Here is a 24,505-nt window from a genome sequence, read left to right as displayed (position 1 = left end):
ATAAGAAAACTAATAAATTTAAAAAGAAATGTATAGGAATACATTTTGTTAATGTTTTTTTTAATATGAAATTTGATTCCCTTATGAGTACGATAAGTCACTAAATTGTGTATCTATTTATTGTTTTATAAATATTGAAGAGCTTTTATTTATTCAATATTTACTGAAAAAATTCAAAAATACTTGTCATTTTAATATTGAACATAAGATTATCTATTTGCTTTTAATATATATGTTATGATTAATTAAATTTATTGAAATTTGCTAAATTATATGTGAGACTCCCTAAGTAAGAAATGAAGTTTGCATTATTTTAATGGTTTCGGTATGATTTTTAATTAATAATAAAATATTTTAAAAAATATATTAGTAGTATTTGTTGTAAGTTTAAATGGAAATCAAACTGGAACGAAAATAAAAATAAGATATTTTTGGTTTTCACACAAAAAAATTTGCCAATAATAGTTGTCTATTTATCGATCGTAGCATTATTACTTGTCAAGATTGTGTTGTTTCCGAAGCAATGGAAATTGAAGTCCAAAAAGTGTAAACGTGCTGAAACCAATGGAAGGACTTGGGCCCATCTAAGGATTCAGAGGCCCAACTCAAACTCTTACTCAGTTAAGAACCTCCAAGATTCTATATAGGAGGTAAGTGCCTTTAACTGAATTAATAACGTATGCAAGAAGCTAATCAGTGTCATAAAAATATTGATTAAAAATATCATATATGTAATTTTAATATATTTTATGTATTTTTAATAAAAAAATTTAAATATTTCAATTATTTCTTTGATCAGTGCTTTAAAGGAATGTATCTCGCAACAACGTAGACATTATTAACAGAGAAGATAAACAATTATTTCCCTTTTTTTATTATTAATTTGGTGAAGTGGTATTTACATATAGGTTTTATGGAAAATATGTTGGCCATTTATTTTACTCAACTAACATAGCAAGGGATACCAAAAACTATTGTGAGGAACGAACCCACCAATAAATAGTTAATTTAACAAAATTTAATGTTTACAAAAACAACTATTTATGTAAGCAATAATTCAATTCTCAACTCTTTTAATATGTTACTTTCTGCCCTAGTTTTGTATTACTTTTTCTAAGGTCGGATAAGATAAGTAAAATAAATTTAATAATCAATAGAATAATATTTTTCTATTTTACCACTAAAAACAATCTCACACACCCCCTATTGGCTTATGGTTTTTCTTCTTACAATAGACACTGTTACATATGGAAATTTAGCTGTTTTCATAACCACATTTCTAATATTAAATTCAGAGAATTTATTTTTTAGAATAATTAGTACGTTTTGAAATTTTATTTTCAAAAAATAGAAAAAGAGTGACAGTTTTTAAAAAGGTACAAAAAGAAATTACCACAAACTTTAGAATAGTATTAAAAAATATTGAAATAATAACTTATTGGGGCCCAAAGATTACAGGGTGGCCCAACCAATGTGAGTTGTGTGTTGTGTCCTGAATCTGACCATTCTGCCTATTTCTATTCCACAAAAAAGAATTTATTCTATTTTTCCAAGTTAATTTTGATTTGTCATTTTTATGAATAAAAAGTTATATTTTTTTTAATTCACTTTCTAATAGAAAAGTATTTATTATATGATAAATTAATAAATAAATTTATTTAAATATCAATCGTTATATGTCATTTAACATGTTTGTAAACTTTTTAATTCACTTTCTAATATAAAAGAATTTTTTACTATCTAGACTTTGTATATACAATAAAGAAGATAGAAAATAGGTTTTAAAATAAGAATTATCTTAAAAGTAAAATAGAAAGAAAAAATCAATTGTCTTAAAATTGTAAAATGACTATTATTTTAAAATTTGATTAAAAAGATTACTTTTAAAGATAAAAAGAATATGTTTAAAGTGGTGATTTTCTTATAAAACAATTTTAATAAAAGAGTAAAAACTTTGGATAATATGTATGGAATTGCTGCCAAAATCAAAAATCAATTGAAATGAAATTTATCTATTGTTAACAATATTAATTTTGTCTCTTATATATAATTTTTAAAAATATATTTAAATTTAAAAATTGTATATTACAAACTTATTCGTGTGTTTTTTTCGTCTTTGTATACATGTATATGTGTAGTACTTTACTTGTCGAATGAATATACAACGAAATATTGGAAAAACAATAGACTGCGAGTATTATCTTTATTCATCAATGTTCTATTATTAAATATGTAAACACATAAATACTTTAAATATCAATAAATTTGAGTTTTCTCTCTCTCTCTCTCTTCAGCTTCACCTTGGTATGAAAGCTTGGTGACTAACAAATCACAAATTAAAAATTAATGTCCTTAGACAATAATAAAAAGAATTTTTTTATAAAAAAAGGATTTATATATATTTATCATGCTTTTTATTATATTTTATATTCCAATTTTTTATTTAAAATATTTACAGATTATTTAATTATTTTACTCAAAACTCACTAATACAAATATTAAATTTTAATTGAAATAAAATTTCGAACTTTTCTATCCTAATAGTATAAAATCTTTTAAATTTTTTATTTTAAAAATTTGAAATTAATTTGATATCTCAATTCTGATCTCTTAAATATTCAAAAAATAATTTGAGGTTGTGTAAAAGAAGATTGACAAAAGAAAAAAAATTACTTAATTTTATACACTGGTTTTAAATTTGCATAACTATAAAAATAAAAATAAAACATAATTAATCAAATTAAATATGACAAGTTAAGATTATATGCAATTTAGAAAAATTGATATTAAGTGTAACAAACAGAAATTGTTATCTGGACCCTCAGACATTATATATATTTAGAAAAAAATAATGATAAGGTAATATGATAAAAATAATATAAATTAATATTAATAGCATTAGAATACTTATAAACAAGAATTGCAATAAGGAAAGGGTAATTGTTAACATCGATGGATTGGAGGGAAGTAACGAAAAATTCAGAAAATGCATTCTGACGGCTTCCCCTTCTCCAAGAAACGTTGTTGATTCCCAAGGCAACCAAAATACAACGTTGACGTCTTTTGTGTGTCTATAAATACAACCGCCAACGAAAGCAATTGCTCTAAGAAACAAAACTTAGATACTCTTTTTCTTGTAATTGTCTTCTCTTTAGGAATGGCTGGGCTTCAACAATACAACTTCTTCCCCACTGATCTCTTCTACCCTCGTCCCCAACCACAGCCCTCTTCCACCAAACCCTCTCTTCTTCCCATTCAAACCTCAAATCCTCATGCTCATGCTCATGCTCATGCTCAAGATCTTCACCCCCAACTACCACCCACCACCACTTCCCTTGTTTTTGCTAACAACAACCATTCTCTTGCTCCTGTTCACAACAACAAACCCTCCAATTTCTCATCACACCCACTCTCTTCGCTGCTTTGGAATGCTCAAGATGAAGATGATGATCAACCCTCTTCAATTGTTTAATCATCTTTTTTTGCTTAGGACCATGTAAATTATTTAAGGGACTTCCTAATCCCTTTGCTTTTTCTCTATGTTGCTTTTCGTTAATATTTTACTTAGTTTACGCCACACCACCGCAAAGGTCCTACTTTATAGAGGATGAAAATCAATAAAATTGAAGCTTGTGTTCGGATATTGTATGTTCTTCACTTCATTTCTCTGCCTCCTTCAATCTTTTTTCCCTTGCCAAACAAACGAATGATACAACTCTATGCTTGCTTCCAAGTTTCTAAGGAAAAGAAAATTGGACAAATACTAGAAAATTGGGTACAATGCATGTGCCCAAATCAAATTGAAAATTCAAGAGTGTGTCTCTCTATTAGTCAACGATGTTGTGTGGAATTAATTTAAATGGGCAAAGTCAAGATTGGTTTGCTTCAGCCATCGCGGTTCTGAATTGTCCATCACATCAAACATTATTCAACTCTTCCAACAATTGAATAGCGACACATGTGAAAAGAAAACACAGAAAAATGAACAAAAATCAACGTGCGAGAACATGCCGTCATGCCAATTGCCAAACCTCTCGGCGTGCAACATACGCAGACTGCTACTTCTGGAACACAATGCGAATATCCCACCAATATGCTTCTGCGATCTTAATCATTTTTACATACATAGTAAACTGTTTAATCACGCACGTGTTGCCCTATTAGTTAAACCAAAAAATTATTAATTTCTGTTCCTAAGTTGAAGTTTTATATAATAAATGTTTTGAATAAATAATAATAATAATAATTGTATACTTAATATAAAATAAAAGAGTTGAGGTCAATAAAATTGTTATATTTTTCAGGGGTAAAACGAAATTGTTAAAAAGCCTTAGTAGTTAGTAAGATTCTCTAGAAAATGGAAGTAGCATCGTGTATAATATACCACAGTATCTTGTAAAAAGAATATGCTTCTTTGATAAAAAAAGAATATGCTTTACTAGAAGAAAATATAATCTACTTAGCTTAGCAGTACTGGTGTTATTTTGCATTAATTTATTCATCAAACATCTTGCGTAAACAATGATTCCGTTTTTGTAGAGACTGGACTGATACAAAAAATTTAAGGTTTCAATATATACTATTTTACATAAAGTTGACCATAATATTATCTAAGTTTCGTAATCTTTAGCCGACCAATTCGATATAACAGCGAATTAGGCCAATGATGTTTGGAATAAATAATCTTAAATATGTACCGACTTATTTGTTTTATTGTTCGAAAAATATTTATTGTATTTTTTAATAAAAAAATACAAGTTATAATAAAAATGTGTGATTCACATAAATTATACAGGTTCTTAATTATGTTCAATGATTCAAGATTATTTTTTTAAAAATAAGTCAGTTAAACTTTAAATTTAGTCCTTACACGTAACATTCTTTCTAAGTTTAGTTACTACATAAAATTATTTTATACTTTAGTCTCAACATGAATAAATAAATAAATTTGTTCCTGCTGTTTGTTTGTTGATATTATAAATATTATAGTATTGCTGGGTAAAGAAACTAAAATATAAAAATATTTTCATACAAATATAAAAACAAAGTGTTAATTTATTTTATATAAAAATTAAAAGAAAAAATATTATCAAATATTAATACCATTATAACAGTGGCAAATTTAAGTGAAGGACCTCTTCATAATTACTTTTATGTAAAATTTAAAATAACAATTTTTTATATAAAAATTAAAATTAAAAACTAGACAAAATATAAGAATTATTTTAAATTGAGTTAAATTAACTCTACTGAAATTTAAATCAAATGAATAATAAGTGTATGAATATTAAATGATTATTGTTTGTGAAAAGAAGGAAGAAGAATGAAATAATTGTCTGACTATATGAATTAATAAGATGTGGAATATGATATATAAATATGAATAATCGAAAACCGAAAGAAAAGGAATAAGAATGACGGAGGACCATGAGTTGTGCCAAAAGATCTTGCATGCTTTGGTGACATGACAATGGGTCATGGGTTGGTAGGAATTAGCATTAAGAGTATGTGCCACCTAACAAAGCCAACTCATGAAAAGTAAATCGTGTGGGTGAAAGGCAAAACTATCTTTCCAATTTATGTGGTTTCTGTCTACTTACTTATCAAGCCAATTATTTTGCTTTGCGTTCCAATGACGCACACTCTCATGTGGTACTACTTCTACGATTGTTTATGTATTATAAAACTAAATCATAATTTTTAACATAACTTAAATACCCGTTTAAATATATTTTTATCATTCAAATATATTAAAAATTTAAACAAAATACATAAATTTTAGTGTTGATTTGATACTTTTTATAAATCTTAAATGATAAAAAAAAGTATGTTAGAAAAATGTATGCATCAACCTTGTAAAGATTCAAATTCGTATTCCAAAATATAAATCTGCAAGTACTTCACTCTTTGAATATTCAGACATGTCATATTAAAAACAAGTCTTCCTAATAATTGTCTATAAACACTATTCGCACCTTGTTAAGGAGATGTGATGCCTCCTTGTTTGATCGAAAATGACAAATAATATGAAAACTTTAGGACACAACTTTCGATGAATGATTATAACCGTTAATAATATCAAGGTTTCCACGTAAAACTCAAATGACGATTATGGATCTGGATTTTCTTAGGTTCATGCGAAAATTCAGACTTTTTTCTATTCGCTCTCATGTATTAAATTACTTCAACACTTTAGATTTTGCCAGAAAGAGCGAGGCTAAGTTTCCATTTACTTTGAAAAGTAAAAAATTAAAAAATAATGCTTTTAAATAAATAAACTATAAATTATTTAAGATTATTGATTTAATTTTCTTGTAAATCAATTGTTAGAATTGAAAGAGAAAAAAATTATACAAATAATCTGTATTAAATCTTAGTCATAAAAGATAAAAAAAGGAAATTATTCTATTTTTATATTTATACCGTTATTGACCCAGAGACTCTAATTTTTTCTTTTAATTGCTGATTTTTCTTTTATAAACACAGAAGTCAAAGAATTTTTAATATTATATTATAAGCATAAATTACCTATAATATGATAGACAGAAATATGTATAAATAATATTGATTTTATTAGAATTTTTTAAATTTTAATATTGATTCTAAACTATTTAAGAAGATGAACGGTTGTTAGGAGAAGATAAAAAAAAAATTTAAAAAATGCTATTTTCTATCACATCCTATTCTCTTACCTCCTTCTTATTCCCTTTTTTATTTTTATCCATCACAATCATTATGAAAACTCTTTGATATAGAATATAATTTTTTTAAAAGAAAAAATGTAACCTTTTATATAAGTTCTTTAAGAGAAGTAGAAAATTACATTTTTTTTTAAATATACTTTTTACATCAATTTTTTAAGAAAATTGATTATGGAAGTAGTGACGTAAAAAATGCTATTCTTTGGTAGACCTGACATAGAAGTAGTGAAATTTTTTTAATATTATTATATTTAATGTCATAAACTTAAAAAGGACATAATTTTTTAATATCTTCGAGATTTATCCAAACTCTTGAAAAGATTTAAAAAACTAGATTTCAAAATTTCAACGTTTTTAATTTTTTTTTAGTGTTTTTTTATATTTGTGAATCTTTAATGCTATGAATTATAACTTATAGCCACAGAAAAAAATTGATGAGATAAAAATAAAAGAAGAAGAAAATAAAAAAGACAAAAAAGAAAATGAGAAATACAAACATACATAAAATTATTAATGTATTATTTTATAAATTTAATTTATATAATTAGTTTTTTATTTTTTATTTTTAACCATCTAATCTTAATCGATGGTCTACAATGTTTAAAAACTTTTGAAAATAACATTTTTATTTTACTTCATGCAACAAATAAAAAAATGTTAGCTTCACTTAGTTTAAAAATCTCATTTTTATTTAAATAAAAGTTAAACTCACTTAAATAAAAATGAGACTTGAAAAGGGATGAAATAAAAAAAGAAAGAGTAAAAGAGATGTTCTTTAAATTTCTATAGATCAACTTTCAAACTCTTTATGTTAGAAAATTTTAAATCTCAGTTCTCTTTAAAAATTCACATTAAGAATTTTAAAAATACTGTTTATTTCTCTATCAATATTTAAATACTTTTAGAATTTTTTAAATAATATATTACACACTAGTTAACAAAACTTCTTATTTTTTAATATAATTTTCAATTTATTCTCTTGATCAAAACTTGTTTTTCTCTTATCATTTAGCTACTCCACACTTGCTAGTTTTTAAACGATATAATTTGATACAAAAGCTTTCACACAAAAGTTGTTAAAATTATTTCATAACAAATTGTAATTAAATTCTTATAAATATACAAGTAATAAATATAATGTAATTTTTTTTTTTTTCATTTTTGTCCATAGGTCACATAGGCTCCATTTGGATGAAAGGTAAAATAGAGAGAAAATAGATGAAGAAAAAGAAAAAAATAAAAAATAAAGTAAAAAAATATTTTATGTTTGAATGAATTAAAATAAAAGGAAAGGAAATGATAAAAAAAATTATTTTTACTTATTTGAATGAATAAAAATTAAAAAATAATTACATTTAAAATATTTATACCAAATTAAAATTAATGAAAAAGTAGGTTTTTTATTATAATAATTTTCTTGATAAAACATATTTTTATTATTTAATATTTTAAAATAAAATAAAATTCCTTGTATCAGTCGTCCCCCATGGTCCATTCCCTGCCCCTGTTCATTTTTCACAGCTTCTTTAGTATAAACCAAGGAAAATGTTAAATTTCCTACCATCCAAACTAAGTGAAAAGCACGTTAATTTTGTTCTTGGTTTTTAATTGCAATATGTAATTTCAATATTCTGGTTTTTGAGATTTTCGTACCGTAATAATTTCACTTTAAAGAATGATAAAAATACGCTATTTTAAATATACACTTCAACATACTTATTATATTTTATCATTTTTTTAAAAAAAATATATAATTTAAATACACTAATAAAATAAAAATATATACTATCATTTAATCATAAATTTTCATATAAGAAAAAAAAATTATGTTTATAATAACTAATATAAGAATCATACATTCTAATTAGTTTTTAAGATTTCAATATCATAACAGTTTACTTTGAACAACACTAATAATATATGAATACACTCTTCAACACACTTATTATAATTAGTCAATTTATTTAAAAAATGAAAGTAAGTGAAAAAATAATTAAATTTTTTACTTTTTATGCCTTTAAATTCTTCAAATTATTAAATTAATTAATTAATTAATTAATATTTTTTTATATTTTTAAGATTATATATATATAATTATCAATTTAGAGGCATATGTTTTAACTTCTTAAAATATTGATCAATTACAAAAAAAATGTATTTTAAAAAATAAAATTTACTATTATTTCTCATTTAATAACCACGATACCTAAAATTAATTTTTAAAACTATCAAATATAAATATTTTAATCATTATTAAGCATTAAAATGACGGTCATTTTTGTAACAATAAGAATAAAAATGGTCATTCTTCAATAACTTTATAGACCATATACGATCCTTTTATATATATATATAAGAACCAAATAGATTGGTACTCATAATTTTAAAAATTAATTAATTTGATGTATTACTTTTTTCTATTTAAAACTATTTAACATTTTTTAAAACCAAAAATTAAACTTGCATTATCAGTTTTCATTCATGTGACTTTTTAATTAAATTTTATCATGTTATAAATTAAACAACTCTTATATTTTTCACTCACACTTTCTATCACGAGTTATATCCATTTTTTTCATTCTCTCATTATTGAATAATTTAAAATTTTTCTATAAAATCCTTTTAAAAAATTTCTACTTGTTAAATAAAGAAAGAATTGAATACCTTTTATATTTTAAGACATTAAATACATTTATATTTTTATTTAATACATAATTAAAGAAAATATTAAGAAGATTATTAAGAACTTATAATAGGAGGATATGGCATTACACTTTCTTCTTTTTTTCAGCCAAATGATGCATTGGTGAGTTTTCCGTCCTTTTAATTTGGGAAAATGATTCTATCACAACTCATTTTGAGATATTAAATGGGTAAAAGAAAAGAGAGATAAGAAAAAATAAGCGAAAAAAATAACAAAAATATAATATATAATGTAATAAAAAAGAGAAAACAAAGAAAAACTAGCCTATAGTAAAACTAGAAGCAAAGCAAAAAAGACATCACAAAACTTCGTTTAATAACATTGTTTTTACCGTAGTGCTGAAGAGCTTATAGTTTATGATTTTGATATTGCTTCGGCTCTGCCCCATAAGTTAGCTGAATACATAAAACTAGCATGTAATAATACATTTATTCTTTTTTGTATAAACAAGAATATGGATCACAGTTATCTTTTCCTAAGGCAATCTTGTTCAATACAAATAGGTTCTTTGTGGGCAACAAAATTCTGAGTATATATATTTTGTCTCTTAAAGCCTTTCCCAACAACAGTTTCTGAATATATATATTTTATTTTATTTCCTAGAACACATGTATCTTTTACACAATCCTATTAAATATAAATAAGATCATTGTTGGGGACAAAATTTGGAGCATATATATTAATACTAATGTATAACATTCTATCATTAAATTTTTCATAACTAGGAAGACACATTATTTGCATTGTGTGCCTTATATACGGGAAGTGTTCTGTCTTATTCCCTGAGGCAGAATCTAAAAACACACAAAGACCAAACGTAGTTAAACTAAGGCACTTTCAATCTCGTAGGTACGTAGTGCTTGTATACATGGAATGGTAGAAATGAAGTAAGACACTTAGAAGGTGATGTTATAACTTTCAGGGGCATTTGGGTCCTCCCCTTTTGGTCTTCCAATTGTTGTAGCAAGGGCAAACCTGCTTGTTGCCATAAGTTCCAGGAGGCACACACAAGCACTTGGCACAACACTTCTGGCAGAAGAACATGCACGGCTTCTTGTATTGTGTCTTTGAGCATCTAGCCGTGCAACGTGGGCCACATTCTTCAGTTCGATGCATTCAACAATGTGCACCCATAATGATTATATCATCAAAGTTTAAAACAAATACAAATGAAAAAAATGGAAAGAAAGAAAGAAATAAAAGGGAGAAAGAATTGTTAAAAAAAAGGCCGTGGTCGAAATAGCGTTAAATGCAAGAACTGATAAATGATAACTAGTTAACGAAATTTGTTAAAATAATTTCATTAACCATTTATCATTAATCAGTTCCTTGAGTTTTAGCATCTTTATATGGTTTGAATTTAAGATTTTTTCAAAGAAATAAGACCCTTTTTTTGGCACCTATTAGTTGTGAATTTGTGATAGAAGCTACTTTGATCTGATAACATGTCCTTAATTCCTACCTTCTGGTTGAAGACTGCCTTCAGTGATGCCATGCTGAAATTCAGAAGAAAAAACAATGAAATTAACACAAAATGAAATCGATATACAGTATACATCTAAGAAGAATGTAAATTATGAAGTATGCAGTAAGCAAAATTGGCCAAACCAAAAACAGAATCAAAGAAAATTCTCACATTGTACCCAAAAACGAAAAAGATAACTCACATTGGGAAAGTGGGTAGTGTTTTTGCTAGGCTGTGGAGCTGGAGCTTCAATGGTAGACACAATGATCTCAGCCTGAAAGCATAATTATTATATACCGAATTAATTTATAGTAATTCAAATAACGAATGTCATGTCTCGCAAAACTCAAAATGAACAAGATTAACAAACTAAACTCAAACATGGCCAGGTGTCCCACATTAACTACAATTTGAAAAGGCGAAGTGGTTTCTTGTGACAAAAAAAATAGATGAATTTCCAAGTGGAAGTATCAATGTAGAGCTTAGAACAGAACAAGAGTATTAAAGCTGCACTTGAAGTTATCAGAATGAGAAAGAAAACTATAAGATTTGTTGTGACTTACATGGTTTTCTACAAGAAGCAGCAGCATTTGAACTAGGCATAGTGTAATGATGCATAGTTTTCTCGCCATTGCTCAAAATGGACGCCGCATAAACAAACCAAAAAAAGCTGAAATAAAGAGCAGTTATCACATGTGTGGTCTTCAAGAACTAGTGGATATACGTACTTATAGGCACATGATATTTCAGGCTATTTTATAGATGAAATGTGCCAATATGTAACTATGTTAGCTATGGATTTAGTTCCTCTAAAGTGAGAATAACTATTTATTTATCCTTTTTTTTTTTTTATTGTTTATATCACAGGAACAGTTTACTAGAGATTTTGAGCCATAGAAAACTAGCTCTACCTCAACATAATTAGCAATTATTACCCTAGTTTGCATTAAAGTAGTTTATAAATGTAACTAATTCAAATCAATGGTGGAAAGATTCCAATCTGCTGGTTGTTGTTTTAGTTTTAGATAGCAAAAATCCAACATTTGTGTTCCCAAAAAGACAATTCCAGACTCTATGCAGACAAAGACAATTACAACCATACCCTTCCCTACACTTCCACATTATCCACCTTTGCCACAACAATTATTTATGAGCTTTTCGCCGCTCCTTATAATGTAGTTTCTTAAGCCCCCTTCTCTTCTCAATTGAATGTACAAATAGCATGGAGATGAAAAGGCTATCTAACTAACATGTGTTGGCTCAAGTGGAAAAGGCTCAGATTTCTTAAACATGGGATCTTGGGGTCGATTTAATATTCAAGTGCATGAATGTTGAGAAGGATTTCAGCTTTCAAAATTTTTACTGCAGTCAAATTGCTATGAAATGACATCTAGATTCTCTGCGATCAAAATCACTACAATTAATCACGTGGTGCAACATAATTCATTAGATATATCTTGTCATTGATCCACGGTTTATATCGTACCAACAAACAGTCTTATTTTGAACGTAGAAAATCAGTTCTTTGAGGCCAGTGAGTTGATCTAAAAAGGTGAAGCCGCGTTCATGACAAGGAAAGTACTGAGTCTTAAACAAGATCCAAAGAGATGAAAGAAGCATGTTAAATAATTGAATAAATACTAATTTTAATTCTTCAAAATTATGGGTGTTGATCATTTTAATCTTTAACTTTATATGAAGATTTCACTTCATTTTAAATTTTTTTAAAATAACTTACTTTAATCCTATTACACTTCTTTTTTTATTATCATTTATATTTTATATTAAGGAAGATTAAAATAAATAGTTTATAAAATTATAAAATAAAATAATTTTTTTAGTTAATTAAAAAGTAAAATAACACGCTTGGATTAAAATAAATATTAGAATGGAAAGAATTGCTGAGTCTTAAAACTAGGGGCTGATGAGTGACTTCATGTGAATTGTTAGGATGAAAAGGACAGGTGACCATTTCACATGTGCATTCCCATGTGGTTTCCCAATGCCCCCTCAGAGTAACTAACTGAGAACGCGACAGAAGAACTAGGAAATACCATACACTAACCTCTCACTCTCGCTCTGCCTTGTCCTTTATACAGACATCACAGTATGAGAATCCTTGCCAGTAATCAATATTCAATAGCATTCCCGTGAACTAATTTATGCATTTATTATAGATATTTTTTTACCCTTTGATTTTCCAGTTGCAACCATTAATTATTTCGGCTGGTTATGTGAAAAGTGACCTTTCCATTATACAGTAATTCCGTGTTACTCTTGCACTTCTCAATTGAATTGAGTCAACTAACACGTCTTTTCTTTTTTGGGTCATTAGGGGAAGAGGGATTGAAGAGGGGGAAAGGGATGTGAGATTTTTCAAGATCCATAATTCAAGCATTGATCATCTTGCATATACCTCCTAACTCTCATCTAGTAACACGTTTGTAAAACTAGTGATACTATTTGTTGGATCTCCATTACTTGAAAACATAGTTTTTTCCTATTCCATTTTTTGTCATTTTCTTCTTTCCTTTTTCTTTTCTGTATGGAGTATCTTTTTTTTTTTTTTCTTGAGTACACTTTTAATTCCTCTAATTTTAATTATGTATGATTATAGTCCCTAAGTTTTTTTAAAACTGAATGCGTCCATCTAATTTTAAAATTAAGCAAATTTAATCACTTTATTATGTTTTTCTCCACAAATTATTATTTTCGATTCAAATATTTTAAATTTTACCATGAATTGAGACATAAAATACTTTTCAAAGTTTAGAATCAAGAAGTTTAGTAAAACTTAATAAAAAGCAAACGAATTGATATTTTACATTATGAAAAGAAATTTTGAGTAGAAAAAAATTATGAATTTTAGTTAGATAAAAAATCATCAAGAACCAAATTTGCTTAGTTTTAAAACTAAGAATTTAATTGATTGAAAAAATTACGAAACCAAAATTGCACGTAATCTGAAGTGAGGAGACAAAAAAGTACAATTAAATACTGTTTTTCATGTATTAGAAAAAGTTGTAGGCGTTTAGCCGTCCATCTCAACCAGTGTTAGAGCAACAGGGTTAGGTATTCAGTTTGTTCTGTTATACGGCTCTCGTGAAGTAGCATTTGTCTGTATTCGGCACGGTTTAAAAGGTTTTGACTAAAAACCACATCAAAATATGTCAGTCTTCTCCACCAAATGACATGACATACTAGTTCAAAACTTCTAAGTATTCCATTGTTAGTCACGAGGTTATTTCTTAAAACGATGCAATCAGAAGCTGAGAACGTAACCTGAATCCAGAAATATTGCGTATTTACATTCAGAATGCTCCACTTACCAGAAACTTAACGTCTTGTGGTTTCAGTTCAGTGGGTTAGTAAATTCAACTCCGTTAATCAAATTACATAGTGGTCGTTGACGAGGATGACAGAGACGCGTAGTGCCCAAGAACTAGGCCTGTTCTGTTTGGTCACATTCTCATTTGAAGAAGATAGTGGCTGCACCTCTTGACGGGGAGGAAAAGAACAGAACAAAATATATAACTGAAGATAAACAGATAGACCTGAATTGATTGAAAAGAAACTTTCTAGTGGTAGCATATGCTGATGGCACCAACCCTCACTGATTTTTGTTCTTCCTTCATGAGTTATGTAATGATCAGACGTAAACATGTAAAACACGTTACAATAGTTACAGTTTTCATCAAAGCACTTGGAGGCTCAAACTTAGTTTATTAAATTTAACAACATTAATTGCATGTCTGGTTTAGCTGTTATAAATTTCTTGTAACTGTATGTTTATTGAGTAAAAACTACTCTGGATAGTGTTAAAAATACGCATGTTTAAATTGAAGCAACGGTAATCTAAACACACTACCAATTTTTTAAGAAATAAAATTATTAAATGATAATATAAATATATTTATATTATATCATTTTATTTAATAAAAATATTAAAACTAAAAAGTACCATCCTAATTTTTAAGATGATAAACTATTAAATAAATTAAAATATGAAAATAATAATAATTTAAAATGAATATAATCTAAAAAAATTTCAGTTATAGCTAAGTAATTAAATGTCTTTATGTTATTTTGCACTAATCAAGAAAGTAAAAAAATCAAACTTTACCGAACATTTAGCTATCATATTAATTTTGATAAACATATCTTAAGTGAATTTCGTTTGTCAATCGAGGCATTTCGTATTTAGGGCATAATTGCTTTGGATACATACGTATATCCCAAATAAATTGGACAGCTTATGATACAGGTTCCAGACCCCATGAATTTTCTACAGCTCAAAATAAACTCGCATCTTTGATTTTCAATGTTTCATGACAAAAAGAAGGAATAATAGTGAAATAGCTCTCAAGCATAAGAATTAAAATATATATTTAAAAAATAAATAAATAATGCTATTTTTCTACGTCACACATCATTCTCAATATCGGGAAAGGCCAAACAAAAATTGCCGACTGTATCATGCTTAGAAGAGTAGGAACAAGCTGAATTAGGGAAGAATACGTTACCCATTGAAAGGAGAAAAAGCCACTAATATGAGAGAAGCAAGCTGGATGACATCTGTGCAATTAAATCCCCGAGCTAGTTGTACCCAACATATATATATATATATATATATATATATTGAAAACGAAGAAGAAAACCTGAGCCACAACCATTATCATCTGAAGCATGCAATAAGTGAATCATGACAAAGGCGCCAATAATCTTTGTAAGGCAGAGACGTCCATGGCATTGGCGAAGGAAGAAGGGTGCCACGCAGAGATGGCATTCTGACCAATGAGGGAGTAAAAGAAATGGGAAAACAAATGTTATTAAATGAAAACTAAACAAAGAATCAGAGAAATAGGAAGTAGTTTCAAATCACAAATACTATATCAACTTGGCACCAATATATCACACCTTTGCCCGATGAGGATTCCATATGCCACTGTGGAGAAGAATGACCCAGAAACTCCCGAAAATACATCTTTGAAGTGAGGCAACATAATTTTTCCTGAATTTTAAGCCATTGAAGTAAGTAAATAATGTTTGTACATGCAACAATACAACAGTGGCATAAATGTAAAGTGTTACAGCTCCCAGGTCACACATCTATCAAAATCATATAGAGGAAATATTACAGAATTGAAATTTCAATCTTTTCAAACAAAAGCTTCACCAAATGTTTGATGATGTCGGGCACTATGATATGTTGCTTTTATCTGGATATACAGCCAGGCAGAGAGGAACTTACCACAACAAAACTAAAGGCAGATCAAAACTAAAGGCAGATCATCACTGCCTGATTTACTATGATACACATCATCACAGATAATTCACAACGTAGATCCAAATTCTTCTAAGTAAAATCCCCAGACATTGATAAAGCACTACCCACTTTGAAAGAATAAACAGTCACATTGACCCCGTGATGCAAATATTCAATTTCCCTATTAATCAACATTTTGGCATATCTTGATAACCAAACAAAGGAAACCAAATAGAAGCACTAGTCTGAATCCACAAGTAATAGCTTTGGGCCTCACCTATGCTTAAGTAGTTGCTGTGGAGGACTGAAACCAGAATACTAGATTTTTCTCTATCCTTTAGATGCAACGATTCCTTGGATGAGGTCATTCTATCAGTAAAATCAGCACTTGGACAAACAGTACTGTTACTCTGACAACCAATAATTTCAAACCATATTCCAGAAGGGAATCTTTCTGGTCTCACAAACCAAAGAAATATCTTGGAATAAGGTGTAGCATGAATAACCGAAATAGTGACTTCAATGAGCAGAGATACGAGGTTAATGGTTGTGTCCACAATACTAAAGAATATATAGAAAACGGAAGTGGTTGGTAAAAGAAGTAAAAGTGGCGTAAATAAAAGAGATCCAACAATATGTTGCTTCACAGTATAGTCAAAGCTATCCAACCTCTGCCGAAGAGGATTCGACTTCCGACCCCTGCCAAATAGCCAGCAATATCATGAAAACACACAAGAAAGGAGCAAGTATGCATGCAAAATATAGGACTAACAATTATTCTTCAAAAGAATAACAACAGCAACACCCATACCTTATCTTACCAGGTGAGGTCGGCTACATGAATACTGAATATAAAAATATAGATGTGCAGAAAATATTATGGCTATCAGAAAATACAAGGGACACTCATGATCTCCACTTTTTTTTATATCAAGAATTATCTTCAAATTTACTAAAGCTTCCACTTCTAAACATAAGCTGTATTACTCATTGCCAATGATTTCAGAGGTGCACTATAGCAAACGTATCAAGGATAACATAAAAGTATAGTTCTCCACAGGAAAAAGGACAAATTTGACCCAGGATACCACTGCACTCTATTTAGCGAGCATATGGATCTCCAACTTGTAATAATTGTTTCAAAAAATTGTCATGCAGAAAGTTAATAAAATGTCAAAAACCAATTATATCAGAAAGTTCCATCAATAAATCAAATACCTAATTAGGACAATGAATTATCATTCAAATCAGTTCCTTACTTGTAACCAATCATCTAAAAATGAAAAATAATTCGTTACCTGAAAAGCCGCCACAACGCTGCTAATGCCTGTATTTGTGATGAATATAAAAGTGAAACCAACCAATGAAGAGTTGAAACATGTAAAGTTGCTAGTGCAATCACGTCTATGATTAAAGCAGCTGGTACAGTGAATCCACAAATGATTCCTAAAACAGAAATCCCTAGAATAATATAACGGAAGATGAAACCCACAAAGATCCAGAGTGTTGACCATATCTGGATTGCATTCAAAGAAACCATGCCAAGTACTCCAGCCAGCTCAGCATTCAATTTGAAGCCTGCAGGGTTTCCCATCAACCACACACACCCAGAGCGCAAAAATGTGGCAAACCCATGGACAAAGTCCAAAACTGACAAGCAAACATAATCTGAATGATATAATAATGCCCAGCCAACCAAGTTTCCAAGGAGAATATCAACAACCAAAGTTGACCACATAGAATGCCTATGCATTGCAGCTTTCTCTGCATATTCAACACATGACCGTGGCCTTGCACAGAAAAGAATTGTGTTAAACATGGGGAAAACATAAAATCAATCTAAAAGTTAAGATGGTTAAGAATAGTGAATAATTATCTCAAAATAAAAACAAAACATCTAATTTAGAAGGTCAATTTAAGTTACATTTATCAAAAAAGATCACCACATATAATGGGCAACATAACAATGAAGAGGCGTATACAAAGAGAAGATATAGTTTTCAACTTCAACCAAAGAAAATTTGTTTCAGACTAAACAATATAGTGCTTTAAAAACTAGGGTGTTCCTGGTCAAGTTCAGTTTGGTACTCATTTAATTTGGTGCTCAAATTAAACATTGTTAATTAGAAGAATGGAGGTGGCAAGGATCAAACTCTAGACCACCTGATCATAGAAGCTCTAATACTGAATCGTTAATGGATTGGGCCTAACTTAACCCTAAAAACAAGCTCAAGAAGGAAGGATTCCCCGAGTCTTATAAAAAGCTTTTTGACTATGGCTCAGTTTGGATAAATTTCTTAAAAAATACTTTTAGGAGTAAAAAATTAAGTAGTAAAATGAATCAAACCCCACTTATTTTTCTCTATTATTTTTAGAAATTCTTTCATTTAACTTTTTTAAAAATTGAGTAGTTAGTTGTTTCTAACTATGAGAAAAATTTTATTCATTTTTCATATTGTTTTTTTTCTCTTATAAAAATTTATTCACAAAGTCACCCAAATTGGACTTATATTCAGAGTCAACGTGGGAAACATCTTAACAAATCATAAATGCAATGGTCCAAAGTCAATAAGTAACATGCAACATAGAGCCAACAACTTCAATATAACTAAAATCCTATGTATGAAAATATTGATGTTGATAATTAAGGGAAAGGAACAAAGAAAGCAAGGTACAAGGGAAAGATTAGACCTAGAGGGAAGAAACAAAATAATAATGCTCAATTCATCTCGAATTCAGGTCAATAAATCTCTAAGAACATAGCAATTCCAAAGTATACAAACTTATGAAGCATGGACAGCTCTCTTGTTCAAAGTATTACAGTGTTGAACACATTTCCAGCACCTAGACTTTTTTGACACCTATCCAACCCCGGTCAAACTTAGACATACTTCAGTAAGTGTCTAATTAGAAAATAATTTTTTGTCAACTCAAACATTTGAATTGACCCAGATGACCACATACTGATAGATATACAAGAATGGGAAGACTAAATACTTCCATTGTAAAATAAACACAAATATTGATTATTAGTTTGAAGTTTTCGTGTTGGAGACCGTGCTTCATAGACACAAACCCTCACAAAGTAGCCCTAATTACTAAAAAAATAGAGTTAAAAATACTAATATCAATATTCCATATTTTGTTATTCCAATCCCATGCCTCATCACATTAGTATATGCAATAAGATTGAGTTCATATGATTTGTTCTAGCATCCTAAATTTTTAGGGCAAACTGTATTCAGTAAAGAAACTGAAGGGCCAACATTGGCGCAAATGGTAGTTGTTGCCTTCTGCTTGGGAAGTCGTCATAGGTTCAAATCTTGGAGATAGCCTTTCCACATTGTTTGTCAAGATTGCCATCATAATTGTTTAGCAATCTTAACCATTTGCAGGATCACAGCAGATCGTGATCTTTATTGGTAGAATTGTACGATCTAAGATTAGATCCAATCTTCGTATAGATGGATTTTCAGGTTGGATCTCAAACCTGGTTTGAAAAAAAGAGTTCCATCTTAAATCCCTAGGTCTTGTGCAATGATGCCAAACTAGGTCAATGTTTTCTCACCTTCTCTATTTCCAAATTGCCTTCCACAGTGGCACTTTGTGCTCTTTGAGAGTGGGTACTCTGTTTCGTGTTGCTGCCTGGGTCTCTTCATTTTCTGCTTCTCTTTGGTGTTACTGCTCTCTGCGATTGCACTGGATACTCTCTGAGTCTGCAACAGCTGCTAGGTGCATTCTGCAAGACTGCATCCTGTTCATGCAGTTGCTTCTTCTGTTTGTGATTGTTATCTGCAACCGCATGCTCTCTGTTCAGTCTATTTTTTCTGTGGCTGGACTCGTGGCTCCCAAGTTTAGTAGTAGAATTGAACACTTATGTTGGGTTGAAAAATTCATATTTCTTATAATATACTTATGTTAGTATTTATTTGACTAATTATGGTTTGGATCTTAAACTTATCAATTTTAAGCTCATGTTTATGTATTTGGATGTTATATTCTATTTACATAGGTATAATTTTATATGTTTGATACGATCTACCGATACTTGTAACGATCCTATGATTTATGATATTGTACCCCCATTTCCAATCCTATGTAGGATCTTGATTTTGACAACATTATGCAAAGTAACGCTCCATACACCTACTCTCCCTAAAACCCACTTGGTGGGAGCCTTGTGCACCAGGTCACTCTTTTGTACAGTAAAGAAACTGAGCTGAATCACAATTTGATTCAGTTTAACCAGTCTAGTTGCATTTGGTTTCTTTAATATCCCTAACAAAACTAGTATTTCAATAGAAATTAAAATACATGGACTTCATCATATATTAAAGCCTGCCATCTCCAAATTTTGAAACCTGCTACAAATCAGACAAAGGAATATAGATTACCTAAAATTTAATATTACCTGAGGTCATTCTCCTGAAGAGAAATTGGCCAATATAATATCTGACAACAACGGATTCGTATATTTATCCAAGCAGTTGTCCTGAATACATTTGCTGATGTCACAAACATCCATGATTCTGATTCATAATTAAAATGTGTTCGGACAAATTGAAGAACAACATAGAATACAGTGGAGAACGAAGCCACAAACTTGGAAAACAGATGCCCAATGATAACATAAAACCTGAAAAGTGACAATATAGATCATCAGAACAAGAAGATCAAGTAAGCACGAGATGGTGCATTAACAGTTAAAGTGTGTACATGGGAAATATGGAGAGTGGGCTTAAGGATCTTCTTGGGACCACATGTCCCTCAAATATTCTTTTAGCAGCAGCGGTGCAATTAATTGCCAGAATAACTGTATCCTGGGGTGAAATTTTGAAAAGGCGGATTAGCAACTATGAAAAAAATTGGCGTACACAAATATGAATAAAGTAAATTCCATTACCAATTCAATGAATTGCTGCTTTTTATGAAGCTCATCGACCCACTTAGGATTTTTAATGGAAGTTTTTGCTTGCTCATTTGAACCCGAATGACATAATGAGAAATGATGAACACCATAATAAGGTGTTTCATAAATTATTACCTACAAGTGGTTAAATATCATATCATATATATCTGTTTGAGAGAAGGATATTATAAAATGACAACTATTTGCAGAGGCAAGAAGTAGAAGAAGAAACAGTGACTTACATACGTGAACATCATATTGTAACACAGTTAGTCCATCCCAATGAATGTGGTGCAGCTTTGGAAGCCTGCGCATTCCTGCATCATTCTGTTCAGGAGAATCAAACGTCAGTAGGACCCAGTTACTTTTTCCAAGAACAGATTGGCTACTTTTCCTCAATGATTCATCTAACTGGACACAACGACAACTCCTACAGTTATTCTCTCTGTATGTACATGTGCTTCCCTCTTTCAAAGCATTGCCGCAATCAGAGAACCTTTTTTGGTCATCTTCTGTCTCATCTGTCAAACTATTACTAGTATTATTAGGGTCAGTGACACACAGACCAAGTACAGAGAACTTGGACTTATCCTGAAGAAGTGCAGGCATGCTCCCACAAGTGTCATGAATGATCCCCTGACGGAGAGTAGAAGTTAATAATGTCAGTTATCGTCATTACACTGTACCATTCCAGAAGCCACTTAAGACAACTTGTATGAAAGAATCATTAGAGGACTTAACAGTGGGATTTTCCCACCAGTCATACTGTCATAGAACCAAGATTTCCAATGACTAACGCAAACATAATAGTTATACATTTGTGTGTGGATTCATGCCCATTCAAATTAATTCATTTTCCCATTAAATTGATATGCTTTTTCCCACAAATTCACAAATATATTGGCATAAATTTTACACACATGAACCAAATATTTAGGTAAAAATCAATCAAGATACTGATCCCTTGCTGAATATTCTAAGAGGAAAAAAGTTAATTTCCATTTAAATTTGACAACTCTTGCAAGACATAAAAGTATTAATATCACAAAAAAGGAAGCCCAAAACTTCCTCAACAATTAATGATTGTAACAAACAGACAACCAATTAAATCATTACTGCTATTGTTATTTCATTTGATTACTACTCTAAACTACATGCAAGAGAAAGGGATTGTGAAGACAAATTTAGTCTTATACCTCAATGCCATGACTAGAACTAGAAAGCAAGACTTCACTGCAAGTAAGGGCTACAATAATGTCAAGGGATGATGGTGAGCTGGTGACAAACCATCCCAGTAGAACACTGGAGGGTGATTCTTGATTCGATAAGAGCTGCTTTGGCCACCAAAGCCTACAATGTCTTCTCATCATCTTATGATCTTCACATAAACTAAGTTACTATTCATGAAGTCCCTGCAATGGACAGAAACAATCATGTGTTAACAAAAATTCTCAGATTAAAAAATGCAAACTAAAAATTAATTTTTGTAATAAACATAAAAACTTGAAGAAGATTTTGATGGAAGTATAGAATATATTATATACTTTATTTTTCTTTTTTACTTTTTAAAAAAATGTTATATCAGGAATTACACCTCATGATATACTTTTTCAAAACGAAATGAAGTGCATAAATTTAACATCAAAGATCCAAATTTTTAGTTTAATACTTTCTATTAAGAAAATTTAGCACATCAAACAACAGAGTTCTAATCATCCTAGGCTGAGACATAAGTCAGCGACAGATAGAGTCAAAAATAGGTAAACAATCTACCCATAATAGCCTAAAATCTCCCAAATTAATTTGAACTCAAAAAATTATCTAAATTAATTTATAAATTATTTATTATGATCTCTTTTAACCATATAATTGACTTAGACCTATTTGACAATATGTGCAAGGCCTCTGTAATGAGACCAACTGAGTTGGAGACCAGCATGGATAGAGAAAAGGACAACTCAGAGGGTGAAAAGCAAAAACATCAGCAAACAATTGGATCAAGAGTTTGTTTTAAAGAACAAACACACGTCAAATGATACAAACTTTCAGGGAAAATGCTTGGTGAACTCTCAGCTGCAATATTTCATTGGAGTGAGCAGTAATATAACGTCTAGGGAGTGAATTCTATATTCCTTTTCCCAAGTCTTTCCATTCCTTTCCGATCTAATCCATCTTGTCATTAATCTTTTTCCTGATCTGACTCTTCTTCTCATTGGTCTTTTACCTCAGTACTCACTATGTGAAGATATTATAGCCATCTCTCATTGCATGAAATCAGGCTGAAGTCGAATTTGTTTGAGTTGCTTACATATTGATGGTTTCATTGAGAGATGATCATAAAGTTTGTTATTTGAAAACACATTTAGAAATCATAGTTACCGAAGCTTCCAAGGCTATACAACGTATTTATGCAAATAACCTTTCATACGTTAACCTTCATTGTATGCAACCTGTCAAAAAAGAACACACCAGTCCTAACTCCTAATCGTAACAATTGTTGCCAATTAAATTTTAGTTCATTAAATGCTGCAAGCAACGTCCTTGCTTCTTCTCTTCTCTCTCTCTTTTTTTTTTTTTAATGAAATTCTGGATATATTTTTTGACGACAATATTAAGCAAAGACTTGTGAACTAGGGCAATTACTAAAGCTTGGTGAGTTGACACTCAACAAAGCATCTTCGATTGCCCTGAGTAGGGTTCGAAGGTTTCCAATGGTGGAATCTAAAAGCATTGCCAGAAAAACAAGCACGATCTCTAGAAATGTAACTACAAAAGAGCGAGCAAGAGAGAGAGGGAGAAACCTGAGTTGCGATGGTGCACCACCGTCGAGGGCGGCGAGACGACGGCCGGAGAGGCGGTGCGGAACACCGGAGGTGAGAATTTGCGAGGAGCGGACACTGCGAGGCTGAGCGGGAGTGAAAAAGCTGAAGGCAAGGGAAAGTTCCCAAAAATAATAATTGCAATTGCCCTATCAAAATTCAAAATCAGCTTTAAATTCAAAATTTGCATATTTTTGCTGTCTAATTAATTTGAATAGTTTCTTAATTAATTATTTTTATTAATTGAATAGTTTTAATTAATTATGAACTAAGAATATAATACTTTAATTGAATTTTAATTTGAATAGTTATTAAGAATTAATTAATATATTACAGAATTTAATTAATATTCTTAATATAACTGTTGACTACTGTAATAATCATATTAAAAAAAAAATATCAACGTGATTTTTAATTAGTTGACACAGTAAAACATTTATAATAATGATATATCAAAATTAAATCTTATATTGTAATTTTGTTTTAATTCTTTTAACTTACACTTTATTTTAATCTTTTTGTATACAAGTTTTACAATTTAGTATTACACATAATATATTGCTTTTAATTTTGATATCCAATAAAAAAATATTAATACCTTTTTATAACTTTAACGATAATAAAGATTAATTTTAAAAAAA

At 29.5% G+C, this 24,505-nt stretch overlaps 3 protein-coding genes across 3 annotated transcripts; 1 reads left to right on the top strand and 2 right to left on the bottom strand.

The window, feature by feature from the left end:
• Positions 1-3,116: 3,116 nt before the first annotated feature.
• On the top strand, positions 3,117-3,613 carry LOC113863546. The gene has a single exon (XM_027497174.1). The coding sequence runs from the start codon at positions 3,158-3,160 to the stop codon at positions 3,470-3,472; it is 315 nt and encodes a 104-aa protein (XP_027352975.1). The 5' UTR covers positions 3,117-3,157; the 3' UTR covers positions 3,473-3,613.
• Positions 3,614-10,253: 6,640 nt separating this feature from the next.
• On the bottom strand, positions 10,254-11,561 carry LOC113863339 (protein GAST1-like). Its single transcript, XM_027496892.1, has 4 exons — positions 11,434-11,561; positions 11,073-11,144; positions 10,868-10,901; positions 10,254-10,505 (listed from the first exon to the last, which is right to left on the bottom strand). Exons 1-4 carry the CDS (start codon positions 11,500-11,502, stop codon positions 10,324-10,326), a joined length of 357 nt encoding a protein of 118 aa, XP_027352693.1. The 5' UTR covers positions 11,503-11,561; the 3' UTR covers positions 10,254-10,323.
• Positions 11,562-15,351: 3,790 nt separating this feature from the next.
• Positions 15,352-22,454, bottom strand: LOC113863290. The gene is made up of 9 exons (XM_027496819.1): positions 22,242-22,454; positions 21,292-21,681; positions 21,040-21,180; positions 20,853-20,956; positions 20,548-20,772; positions 17,435-17,926; positions 16,414-16,835; positions 15,788-15,881; positions 15,352-15,657 (listed from the first exon to the last, which is right to left on the bottom strand). Exons 1-9 carry the CDS (start codon positions 22,413-22,415, stop codon positions 15,546-15,548), a joined length of 2,154 nt encoding a protein of 717 aa, XP_027352620.1. The 5' UTR covers positions 22,416-22,454; the 3' UTR covers positions 15,352-15,545.
• Positions 22,455-24,505: the final 2,051 nt, after the last annotated feature.

The sequence above is a fragment of the Abrus precatorius genome, unplaced genomic scaffold, assembly GCF_003935025.1.
Source record: "Abrus precatorius isolate BTA unplaced genomic scaffold, Abrus_2018 Scaffold3, whole genome shotgun sequence".
NCBI classification, from domain to species: Eukaryota; Viridiplantae; Streptophyta; class Magnoliopsida; order Fabales; family Fabaceae; genus Abrus; species Abrus precatorius.
Note: the sequence above shows the minus strand (reverse complement) of the source record. Positions and strands in the feature narration are given on the sequence as shown.